This window comes from Mizuhopecten yessoensis, unplaced genomic scaffold (assembly GCF_002113885.1).
Source record: "Mizuhopecten yessoensis strain PY_sf001 unplaced genomic scaffold, ASM211388v2 scaffold1749, whole genome shotgun sequence".
NCBI classification, from domain to species: domain Eukaryota; kingdom Metazoa; phylum Mollusca; class Bivalvia; order Pectinida; family Pectinidae; genus Mizuhopecten; species Mizuhopecten yessoensis.
This window is the reverse complement of record NW_018404202.1, coordinates 237,677-250,058: the sequence shown is the minus strand read 5'-3', so window position 1 is coordinate 250,058 and position 12,382 is coordinate 237,677. Positions and strand designations below refer to the sequence as shown.

General features: G+C 36.1%; 1 protein-coding gene across 2 annotated transcripts; it reads right to left on the bottom strand.

Annotated features, from left to right (window-relative positions):
• Positions 1-844: 844 nt before the first annotated feature.
• Positions 845-9,133, bottom strand: LOC110440272 (cell wall integrity and stress response component 1-like). Of its 2 annotated transcripts, XR_002461732.1 has the most exons (7): positions 8,602-9,133; positions 4,694-4,744; positions 3,900-4,241; positions 3,009-3,539; positions 2,781-2,859; positions 959-1,908; positions 850-870 (listed from the first exon to the last, which is right to left on the bottom strand). XR_002461732.1 is itself a non-coding variant. In XM_021483249.1 (6 exons), the coding sequence occupies exons 1-6, from the start codon at positions 8,672-8,674 to the stop codon at positions 1,446-1,448; spliced, it is 1,539 nt and encodes a 512-aa protein (XP_021338924.1). In that variant the 5' UTR covers positions 8,675-9,133; the 3' UTR covers positions 845-1,445. The 2 variants fall into 2 exon arrangements, 1 of the variants encoding a protein (XP_021338924.1); XM_021483249.1 differs by having other exon boundaries at positions 845-1,908.
• Between the last annotated feature and the right edge of the window lie 3,249 nt (positions 9,134-12,382).

Sequence of the window (12,382 nt, the reverse complement as noted above, 5' to 3'; positions counted from 1 at the left end):
TGTTTGTACACTGTACGTACAATACTGAAGTCTGACAATGTTTCTGTTTTTACATTATATTGTACGTACACTACTAAAGTGTGACAATGTTTCACGGTGTACATTGTACGTACAATACTGAAGTCTGACAAGGGTTCTGTTTGTACGTTGTACGTACAATACTGAAGTCAGACAATGTTTCTGTTTGTACATTGTACGTACAATACTGAAGCCTGACAATGTTTCTGTTTGTACATTGTACGTATAATAATGAAGTCTGACAATGTTTCTGTTTGTACATTATGTTGTACGTATAATACTGAAGTCTGACAATGTTTCTGTTTGTATGTTCTACATACAATACTGAAGTCTGACAATGTTTCTGTTTGTATGTTCTACATACAATACTGAAGTCTGACAATGTTTCTGTTTGTATGTTCTACATACAATACTGAAGTCTGACAATGTTTCTGTTTGTACACTGTACGTACAATACTGAAGTCTGACAATGTTTCTGTTTGAACATTATATTGTACGTACAATACTGAAGTCTGACAATGTTTATGTTTGTACATTGTACGTATCATACTGAAGTCTGACAGTGTTTCTGTTTGTACATTGTACGTACAATACTGAAGACTGACAATGTTTCTGTTTGTACACTGTACGTACAATACTGAAGTCTGACAATGTTTGTTTGTACATTGTACGTATAATACTGAATTCTGACAATGTTTCTGTTTGTACGTTGTACGTACAACACTGAAGTCTGACAATGTTTCTGTTTGTACACTGTACGTACAATACTGAAGTCTGACATTGTTTCTGTTTGTATGTTGTACGTACAATACTGAAGTCCGACAATGTTTCTGTTTGTACATTATATTGTACCTATAATACTGAAGTCTGACAATGTTTCTGTTTGTATGTTGTACGTACAATACTGAAGTCTGACAATGTTTCTGTTTGTACGTTGTACGTATAATACTGAAGTCTGACAATGTTTCTGTTTGTATGTTGTACGTACAATACTGAAGTCTGACAATGTTTCTGTTTGTACATTATATTGTACGTACACTACTAAAGTGTGACAATGTTTCACGGTGTACATTGTACGTACAATACTGAAGTCTGACAATGTTTCTGTGTGTACACTGTAAGTACAATACTGAAGCCTGACAATGTTTCTGTTTGTACGTTGTACGTTGTTATCACAGAACAGTTCAATCGAGTTCTGTCTTTTAACTAAATAACACGTGATTAGTAGAGGGTTCATGGTATTTAAGAAAAAGACTCAAAAATTATATTATCATACAGTATTTATATTTCAGAAAAATTCATGCGACCCATCGCATACAAAAACAACGATTTTGCTACAGAGGAATAGAGGGGATCTAAGTGTTAATCTTACTTCGTCATTAGACCGAAAACATGCCCAGTATTTAATGTTTGAAATGAAACTAAAGTTAATAATGAAAAGTTTCTTCGTGTCTCAAATTTCTCTCGTTTTCTTCCAGCATCCCAATACTGTTTACCTCACTGCTGCTATTACTGCTGAAGTCGGACATCTTCGAAAGGTCAAGAGAAATATTTGTGTTAGTTTTGTTAACAACGGCATACAAAGGCGCTTCGTTGTTTACTTCAGTGTCATTTAGTGTTATTTCAGAAATAATTTTGTCTGGCTCAGAGTTATGTGTAAAATCTGTGACCTGCTGGTCGGTAAGGTCCGGTAAGTGTTCGGCCTCGCCGTGGTTGTACACAGGGTTTGTAACGCTAATGTAGCGGTCACTATACCTGTGAAGATCCTCCTTACTGTCGTACTTTGTATTTTCCACCATGCCGGTCGAATGTAGAAAAACACTGTGCTTAGGAAATGTGTGACCAAATCTAAATTTCTCCATATCCGGGTCCTTTGTTTGCTTCTTTTTCCTGATCAAAAATACGATACAAAAATCACCAGGATAGTGCTTATGTGAAGTGATGGTTTATAGAGGACGGAAAATACGGGTGGCGATTAATTAAAGACCGTAGTTAAGGTTACTGATAAATTCATGATTGTAGTTAATGTTAGTTATTAATTCATTATGGTAGTTAAGGTTAGTCATTAATTCATTATGGTAGTTAAGCTTAGTCATTAATTCATTATGTTAGTTAAGGTTAGTTATTAATTAATTATGGTAGTTAAAGTTAGTTAATAATTCATTATGCTAATTAAAGTTAGTGATTAATTCATGATGGTAGTTAAGGTTAGTCATTAATTCATTATGTTAGTTAAGGTTAGTTATTAATTAATTATGGTAGTTAAAGCTAGTTAATAATTCATTATGCTAATTAAAGTTAGTGATTAATTCATGATAGTAGTTAAAGTTAGTGATTAATTCATGATGGTAGTTAAGGTTAGTTATCAATTCATGATGGTAGTTAAGGTTAGTTATTAATTCATTATAGTAGTTACGATAAGTCATTAATTTATTATGATAGCAACGTTTAGTGATTCATTCATGATGGTATTTACCTTGTTGATTCATTAATGATGGAAGTTGAGGTAAGTGAGTAGTCAACGATAGTAGTTACGGTTAGCGAGTAGTCAACGATAGTAGTTACGGTTAGTGAGTAGTCAACGATAGTAGTTACGGTTAGCGAGAGATACAGGTTGGTGATTAAGGAATACAGCACGCACTATTTTTGAAGTCCTACTCATGATATGGTAATATGTTGATATGATTATGTAAATCCATTAATTTCTGGGTTACGTCATAAGTCAGTGACTTGAGACATTTAGGTGATAACTGTATACTTACGTCCTGACCAGCTGTGTGACCACCACCAGTAACAGGAGGAGGAGGAAGAACCCGACAACCACAGGGATGATTATCATAACTGGTGAAGAAATAGAAAATAATCTCAATCATCCACAAGCACTTTGGGATTGAAATTCAGCACAGGGATGTTTTTCTATTATGATATAAAACATAACAAATGTATTTGATTGCTCAAAGTAAGAGTAGCGTCGAGGAATATAAACATACGATTGTCGTTGCCGCTGTTCTCTCCCTGACCTCCTTCATTTGTACCGGCCCCAGCAGTCGTGGTAGTCGTGGTAGATATAGCGGTCGAGGATGACAACAATGGCGATGTTGTTGGCGATGAAGATTGAACTGTAGTTACCAACGGTTGTGTTGTTGTTGGTGGTTTTGTTGTAGTGGTTGTTGGTGGTTTTGTTGTAGTGGTTGTTGGTGGTTTTGTTGTTTTTGTTACTTGTTTTGTTGTTGTGGTCGCTGTTTTTGCTGTAGTTGTAATAGGTTGTGACGCAACAGCAAGTGTTGTTGTAACAGTGGTAGAAGTAGGTGTTGTAGTAGTGATTAGTGATGTAGAAGTGGGTGTTGTGGTTGTTGGTTTTGTTGTTGTTGGTTCTGTTGTTGTTGTGGTTGTTGGTTCTGTTGTTGTTGGTGGTAGTGGTGTTGTGGTTGTTGTGGTCATTGGGTTTGTTGTTGTTTTTGTCGTTGTTGTAGGCGGAGATCCCACGGCCTCACAGTTTATGTCCATTATAAACGATGGAGCTGAATCCAAAAGAACATTTCTATAAAGTTATTTATTAACAACAACTAGTTGTTTATAGTGACAAACGTTACAGCTGGGTTTACAATCAATGGCACTGATACAACTTTAATTGTTTATTAAATTCCTGATGATTTATTAAAATTAATTACATACAGATCAAATGAGCATCATACTTTTGACCAGTTTCGCAAACATCATACAACCTGTCTCTACCTTCAACTTATCTGATAGACCGAATGTGTCAGCCTCTAAAAACTCATATTTTAAAAATATTTTAACATTTTGGCAACAACAACAAAATATAAAAAAATAATATTTAAAATGTAAGAATTTGTATCCGAAAATGGTATCTAACTGACCTGTACTCATTAGCATACAGTACCGAGCATCGCCATTTTGTTCTTTGAACAGTGTCACTGCTGCGTTTTCCCCAGCCTTCATAGCAATAGATCCAAACACTCGACATTCCATGACCTGTGACCCTGATCGGCTGGAATTGACCTCGATCCTAGACCCACACCCCGAATTGATGTCGATACCCAAACCTTGGTATGCAGACATTGACAGTGTAAAGTCTGTTGTCGACGGAATCGTGATCGAGCAGGAACAGCTGTCCACTACTAAATTGTTGCTCTCATAAAAGTCGAACACAACACCACTTCCGGTCACGTGAGATGCCGTAGGTTGGCATGGAGACACAACTAAAAATAACCCAGATTATATGAATTATTTCAGGTAATAATTATAGTCACTATAAATTATATGACTTCAATTGGGTGAATGATAACCAGAATAGTTCAGGAATTTCGATTGGTTTGACTTGATCCCCGGGGTATAGATGATATAAGTTCCCGGGGGTACAGATAATAAATACGTACCCGGGGGTACAGAATATATACGTTCCCGGGGTTACAGCTAATAAATACGTACCCGGGGGTACAAATAAAATAGGTTCCCAGGGGTACAGATATTATACGTACATGGGGTGCACAGATTGTATACGTCCCTGGGTGTACAAATTGTACAGATAATAAATACGAACCCGGGGTTACAGATGTTATACGTTCCTGGGGGTACAGATTTTACAGATAATATAGACGTACCCGAGGGTACAGATAATATATGTTCCCGGGGGTACAGATAGTATGCGTACCTGGAACTTCCAGTATCCTTGCAAGATCCGTACATTCTGAACACACAACGCCTGGAAATAGAAAAAAATACATATACATTGTATTTCCCCCAAAAAACGTTGCATGTAACTTTTAAAAATTGATTTTCTTTTCGTTAAATAGAACGTTATAACTGTTGGTCAGTACACATTGGAAAGGCATTAGGCTCGCATCGATATACACGCCGTACCGTACAAGTAATGAAAGCTGATGTATAATTTAGCCCAGAAACCTGGCTTTGCCTTGTAGTCCTGTCAGCAAACAAGGAGGGTACAATGTACGAGGTTATGTAAACTACAGTGAGTAAAGGAGATCGATAAAACGTTATTAAAACTTTACATTATTAAACACATTTGATGAGAAAAATAAACCTTTTAACGAAGTCAGCAATCGCGTTGTATGGATAAAACGGACATTACTTCAAGACCTTATATTTACATTTGCATGACATTGTCACTATATAGCCTCTTTGAAAGCTGTGTCGTTGATGGGACTTTAATTCCCATGCAGCACGAGACACAATTCTTAGCGTATTAATACAACACTGACCGGAACAACAATATCCAATATCCAATTTTAACACTCATGCAATTTATCAGAAATATCGTCTGTTACACTGCACTGATCAACAGGGGTTCGTTACAAATGTCTGAAATACACATATTCTATAGACCTAGCTACCTGACATATATGTTACAGACCTACTGATATGAGTCACGGCACACATAAACATTTCAGGCATTTGTAACGAACCCCTGTGCTCCGTCGCAAGATCAATCACTTCAAACGATATCAGTTTCAGGCGTCTCGCAGCCACGGTTTCCCCAGCTTTTGATCACGACATGCCAAATAATGAGGCTGTTATAGAATTTACCGATTGTAGTCAGATTCACATACAATCAACAAATAAATTCACGTCTCGATTCTTCATAAAAAGAGCAAAGAGAAACTTTCGAATTAACTTCTAAAAATAATTCCCTCGTAATGGTCAAGGTCGGTGTTCACTGTATTTATCCATGCGCGAAATTTGTTCCGGGGGAAAATCGAAATAATTTAAAACTAACTTTCAGCTCAGGTTTCTATTGATAAACTAAAATCCCCCTATAGACATATCATAAGCAATTGTATTGATACTGATTTGTGGAATAAAATTGAAGTGTTTGTAAAAATTTCAAAGTACTACTTTGTTTGCCACTCAGCACTCGACAGTACGCTGTTCAAATTATTGAACGAAATTGTGTGGTCTGTCGATAAGGCGGGCATTTTTAATTTAAATTATAAATTATAAGTTAAAAAAAACACCATAAGAGGCAGAGAAAACGTAAATATAAGTATTGCGGATAACGTGTAGAAATATTGCGCAAGTTTAAGCTATTGGCATCATTTCTATCGTTAGCTTTTGAAGCTTACGTACCAAGGATCTTCATTGGACATTTGGGAAGGGAATATTTACAACATCATACCGGAATTAGGTGATAAAAACGTAAGAGATAATTAGGGTAATCTTTCGTCACGGGTCGGAATGGCTTTAGGATAACTTTACCTTATGCTACAATCAATCTTAGGTACACAAAAGGAAACGTTTAATATTTGCAATGTTCTGAAACTTCATATAAAAAAATCAAGCAAGGAGATCGGAACAGCCTGTTAAAATGAACTCTTTAAAGAAAGATAAATACAATATGTGACTGTGTCAGTCAAGCGGCCCTCCGCGTCTTTTGTGTAAATCTACGTACGTGTACACTGGTTTATTTCTCCTATTTCAGAAAAAAAATGTTTGAGATTACGAAATAACTAGAAAGCATGACATTGCTGGACTGACACTTAAGCAACAAACCCCAACATGTTCGATTACAAACCTTTCGAACTAGTTTGTGTTTTTGTAACTATTACGAAGTTGTTCAATGTAGATACTTTTCTGATTCTACACACTTGTGAAATTATCTGTCAGACATAGGGGTAGTTCATGACATGCTAAATTTAGTGTTCATGTCACAACCACAATGATGTTACACAGGTCGACAGAAAACTCGTCTGAAACAGTGGTGCACACGGCATGTGAGAGATGTAAAGGAGGCATTCAAGTTGTAGAATGTACAGCTTTGTTGAGTAAACAAAGGGAAAGACGCTCCAGGAAAATACCCAAAGTGGCTTCATGTACAACAAACTTTCGCATGTTTCAATGAATTTCCCCACTTCCTGAATGGACAAAAATAGTTTTTGTAAGCGTGTCAAAAGTCAGCGAGATAAACTCATACGACACACTGTTCGTACTTAGTCGGCCATGCATTTGCTAATAAATAACAAGAAAGTTATTAAAATTGTTCTTTAAGACTCGGAAAATTAAATCGGGACATATCAGTAGATGGGTATCTCTCGAAATCATGTATGTGACAAAGATGACTCAACATTATTATCAATTATATTTGTTCATTATTAAATTTGGCCTCACACCCTTTCTATCACGTGCCGGATATTACATCGTGAGGTCACGTGCATGTGGCGTGTGATACGCCGATCTGGTCACGGGGCGTTCATTGGAAGATACAATGTGAACATCCGGGTAACGTCACTCAATGATAAAGTGTTATTAGACTTTTACAGCAATTAAATAATTCATGGCCATGCCTTTATGACTTTATACATCAGGTACATGACGCATGACTCGGAGAAACACACGAATTCTATAGTGTATGTGTGAGTACCCTGTAATTACAGGTATGGAGGCCGACACCTTGTCCCGTTACAAGTCTATTGGCCCGAGTATCTCGTCCATGTGGGCCTTACTACCCATAACGGTACTTAACATTTGTGCATACAACAGGTCTTGTCCATATTATTTGTGCATTTCTTGGTGAATAGTGTATGCTTACAAACGTAGAATCAGTGTTCCCATATACAAAAGGCGTTGGCAGAACATGTTTTGTACTCGAGTTTTAATTAAGATTCAAACCAAATTATGAAATCTAAATTGATCTACATGCTGTATTCGTAGATCAAATCACCTGCTGGTTTATTGACTTGGTTTCACTTTACAATTCAGTTGAACCTTTTCCTATATTTACATGTTGACATATCGTATTAGATACTGCATCGTAAAACAAGTTTGTTATAATGACGTACCGTAACGTCAAACTTATTTCTGGATTATATTTCGTTAATACGACATTTTTTTTTTGTATAACATGTTTCAAAAATTGCTTAAAAAAATATATCAATAGGTTTATACATCTATTTAAGTATATAGGAGTAGTATTTTGTGAACCGCTTTGAGACGACCTACGAACTAGGTTGTGATAAAGCGGTTTATAAGAACCTCCAATTATTATTATTATTATTATTATCGACCAGGGAACAATTTATGTAAAGGTTTCCACGTAGCTCGCAAATTAATCATGCATACAGATTACAACATATGGGTCTGTATACGACCTGAAAGTTTACACATCCAACACACGAGTGCGTGAATGTGTATTTCGTGAGAGGACGACAGGTGTTTAGACGAAAAATCAGCAAAAGTTTCTATATAATACTTAGTTGTAAGATCCCTCATCCACCAGAACGTCTGCTAGAAATACCTATCTATACTAGTACTCTCTCAGGTACAACCGTGTGTAACCCAACACTAGACCGTCACTGTTTGTCTATATATCCTCAGTATTCCGTATTTACCCCATAGTAAAACCTTACGACACTTTCACGTTTATAGAGAAACATGGTGCTTACAAACGATCTTATTGATGTTATTCTGTCATTAGTTGAAAAGCTTTTTGAAATAATTACAAACAAACAGGAAAGCATTCCAGTTTAAATAGGTTCTACCTGCCGGAATAAAACAATCTGACTACACTTCTGTTTGTTTTACATGTGAGACCCTAACCAGTCTTACCTTTAATATACAGGTGTAAAACACAGAAAAGTAAAGAATATGTCCAAACAGAAATTATCCCTTGGACAGCCATATTGTGAAATTACTCCAGAGGAAGGTCCTGAACGGTCCCGAGTACATTAATATCCAAACTGTAAGAGCGTTCTCTTCTTCGTTTAAATCTAACATTCATTTCAGGGCGTGTTATCGTACAGTCATGTCGTGTTGGCCCTCCTTTAAACAGTTCAAAATTCGTACACGAGTTCCGTTATGTCCGCTAATATTGACACTCATTGATTAATCAGTCGTCACGCTTCACCGAAGGTCCACCCATGTATCTGGTATTGCTACGCGCATGTCTTTGCCAGAAAGAAAACTCGTTTCTTTCGCAATTACAAACATTACATGAATAATTTAAATGACAATTGGCCTTTTACTTCTTGGTGATAGCTAGTTGAGCTATAACTGACATCAATATATGTTTACCAGGTTAGACAAATACTTTGAAATCATGTAGCATTCCGAACCGGACCGCCCAGGCCACTGTACGTCAGGATGTGGATTCTGGCTGGGTACAGGTCAATAACACAGGGCCATGGTTGTGTTATGTATGGGTCAGGAGTATACGTAGCGGCCAAGTTCATAGCATTTCTAGGACATTTTCTGGACTTTCTTTGTTTATTTCCCGGTCTTATTCGCTTCAATTTTAACTTGTGTTACAGGTAGACACAACCCCAGATTTTGTCGCCATTGTTATGTAAATATTAGCACACCCAGAATAAACCTCTTTTGCTATTTTTATATTTGGAATGCACACTCTTGCTCTTTGTTATGATGTACCGACATTTAAACTTCCGTGTTCACGTTAAACACGGCATTGTATAGCCTACACCGTCGATATTCTGTTGAACGTCTCTAGGTATCCGTCAGAATCAGATTACCTTAAACGGGTCGTACAGAAAATGGCCCAAAGTCTTAGATGGAATATATTACTTGTAAGCTAAGTTAAGGAGTTTTTCAAAACCTTATCATTTTGCACTAAAATATATGTATAATGTTCAGTTTAAGATCAGTGTTTGTTAAATGGCCAATGTGTGTGGCTCAGTCGATACAGGCTGTAATGGTTATAGACTGTATGTCTACAAATATCATAGCAGGTTCTTTTATAAAAAAAAGTCGAGGTTAGTGTCTGTAATATTATTATTATTATTTCCTTTATTTCCTCCAGAAATGAAGAGTTACAGAAATAACGAACAAAACACTATTGAAAAGAGAAGAAAATACATTCATAATCATGGTCACACCCTGACATAGTGACTCACACATGCACATGGACAGACACACACATAAGAGAATAATAATAGTACACGCATCATACCATAAAGTACTAGAAACACAACACAATGATATAATAGGTACTATTACAGTCATTATACTGTGATAATTATGATGATAGACAGTATAACACTAATCATACATTACATCACACATTGATATAATAGACATATTTACACTCCTCAAACTACATTATCATATAATAGTATAGACGGGGGTACTCTTTTCGTACTAAGCAATCAAACACCATTGTAATAAACAGTATTACAAGCATAACACTATAAATTATACAGCATTATTATAGACAGTATTACTGTTACATAAGTCTTACAATACAATCATACATTGAGTAGAACGCGTTGCACGAAGTCATACAATATAGTCATACAGTGGTGTGAAATACACAACATACAGTATCATAATTAACTTGAAGAAACAGCGCAACCATGCAATGATTTCAGTTGTAGGAATACATCTCACAAGATTAATTCATACAATTCAAACAATATTATGAATGGTAGTAAGTTGCACTATTCAACAGGAAAGACGTAGACTAATATGAATACAAAAATATATGTATTTCATGTATTCATCTTTCTGAAGCGTGAGGTACACACAAGTAAATAATGTACTGTGTGTTATAAGTCATGGCCAGTGTCTGTATAATGTACTCTGTGTTATAAGTCATGGTTAGTGTCTGTATGATGTACTGTGTGTTATAAGTCATGGTTAGTGTCTGTATAATGTACTGTGTGTTATAAGTCATGGTCAGTGTCTGTATGATGTACTCTGTGTTATAAGTCATGGTCAGTGTCTGTATAATGTACAGTGTGTTATAAGTCATGGCCAGTGTCTGTATGATGTACTGTGTGTTATAAGTCATGGCCAGTGTCTGTATGATGTACAGTGTGTTATAAGTCATGGTTAGTGTCTGTATGATGTACTGTGTGTTATAAGTCATGGTCAGTGTCTGTATAATATACTGTATGTTTTGCATCGTGGTCAGTGTCGGTATAATATACTGTGTGTTTTGCATCGTGGTCAGTGTCTGTATAATATACTGTGTGTTTGAAGTCGTGGTTAGTGTCTGTATAATATACTGTGTGTATTAAGTCGTGGTTAGTGTCTGTATAATATACTGTGTGTTTTAAGTCGTGGTCAGTGTCTGTATAATATACTGTGTGTTTTAAGTCGTGGTTAGTGTCTGTATAATATACTGTGTGTTTTGCATCGTGGTCAGTGTCTGTATAATATACTGTGTGTTTTAAGTCGTGGTTAGTGTCTGTATAATATACTGTGTGTTTTGCATCGTGGTCAGTGTCTGTATAATATACTGTGTGTTTTAAGTCGTGGTTAGTGTCTGTATAATATACTGTGTGTTTTAAGTCGTAGTCAGTGTCTGTATGATATACTGTGTGTATTAAGTCGTGGTAAGTGTCTGTATAATGTACTTTGTGTTTTAAGTCATGGCCAGTGTCTGTATAATATACTGTGTGTTTTAAGTCGTGGTTAGTGTCTGTATAATGTACTGTGTGTTATAAGTCATGGTTAGTGTCTGTATGATGTACTCTGTGTTATAAGTCATGGTCAGTGTCTGTATAATGTACAGTGTGTTATAAGTCATGGCCTGTGTCTGTATGATGTACTGTGTGTTATAAGTCATGACCAGTGTCTGTATGATGTACAGTGTGTTATAAGTCATGGTTAGTGTCTGTATGATGTACTGTGTGTTTTAAGTCGTGGTTAGTGTCTGTATAATATACTGTGTGTTTTGCATCGTGGTCAGTGTCTGTATAATATACTGTGTGTTTTAAGTCGTGGTTAGTGTCTGTATAATATACTGTGTGTTTTAAGTCGTAGTCAGTGTCTGTATGATATACTGTGTGTATTAAGTCGTGGTAAGTGTCTGTATAATGTACTTTGTGTTTTAAGTCATGGCCAGTGTCTGTATAATATACTGTGTGTTTTAAGTCGTAGTCAGTGTCTGTGTGATATACTGTGTGTATTAAGTCGTGGTAAGTGTCTGTATAATGTACTTTGTGTTTTAAGTCATGGCCAGTGTCTGTATAATATACTGTGTGTTTTGCATCGTGGTCAGTGTCTGTATAATGTACTGTGTGTATTAAGTCGTGGTTAGTGTCTGTATAATGTACTGTGTGTATTAAGTCGTGGTCAGTGTCTGTATAATATACTGTGTGTATTAAGTCGTGGTAAGTGTCTGTATAATGTACTTTGTGTTTTAAGTCATGGCCAGTGTCTGTATAATATACTGTGTGTATTAAGTCGTGGTTAGTGTCTGTATAATATACTGTGTGTATTAAGTCGTGGTTAGTGTCTGTATAATGTACTGTGTGTTTAGTTGTCTTTGTAACACGGTCGGACTATGTTGATACCACATATTGACCCCGGTATTATAACTACACATATACATACGTTACTATAAATGTGGAGATATTACCATACAGCT

What these genes read in the sequence shown, in the direction of transcription:
- LOC110440272 (XM_021483249.1), bottom strand. Translation starts at nt 8,674, where the DNA reads ATGGCTGTCCAAGGGATAATTTCTGTTTGGACATATTCTTTACTTTTC. An exon ending in CTGTATGCTAATGAGTACAG is followed by an intron (nt 3,540 to 3,899) that starts GTCAGTTAGATA and finishes TTTTGGATTCAG; the next exon opens with CTCCATCGTTTATAATGGAC. An exon ending in GAACAGCGGCAACGACAATC is followed by an intron (nt 2,860 to 3,008) that starts GTATGTTTATAT and finishes TTTCTTCACCAG; the next exon opens with TTATGATAATCATCCCTGTG.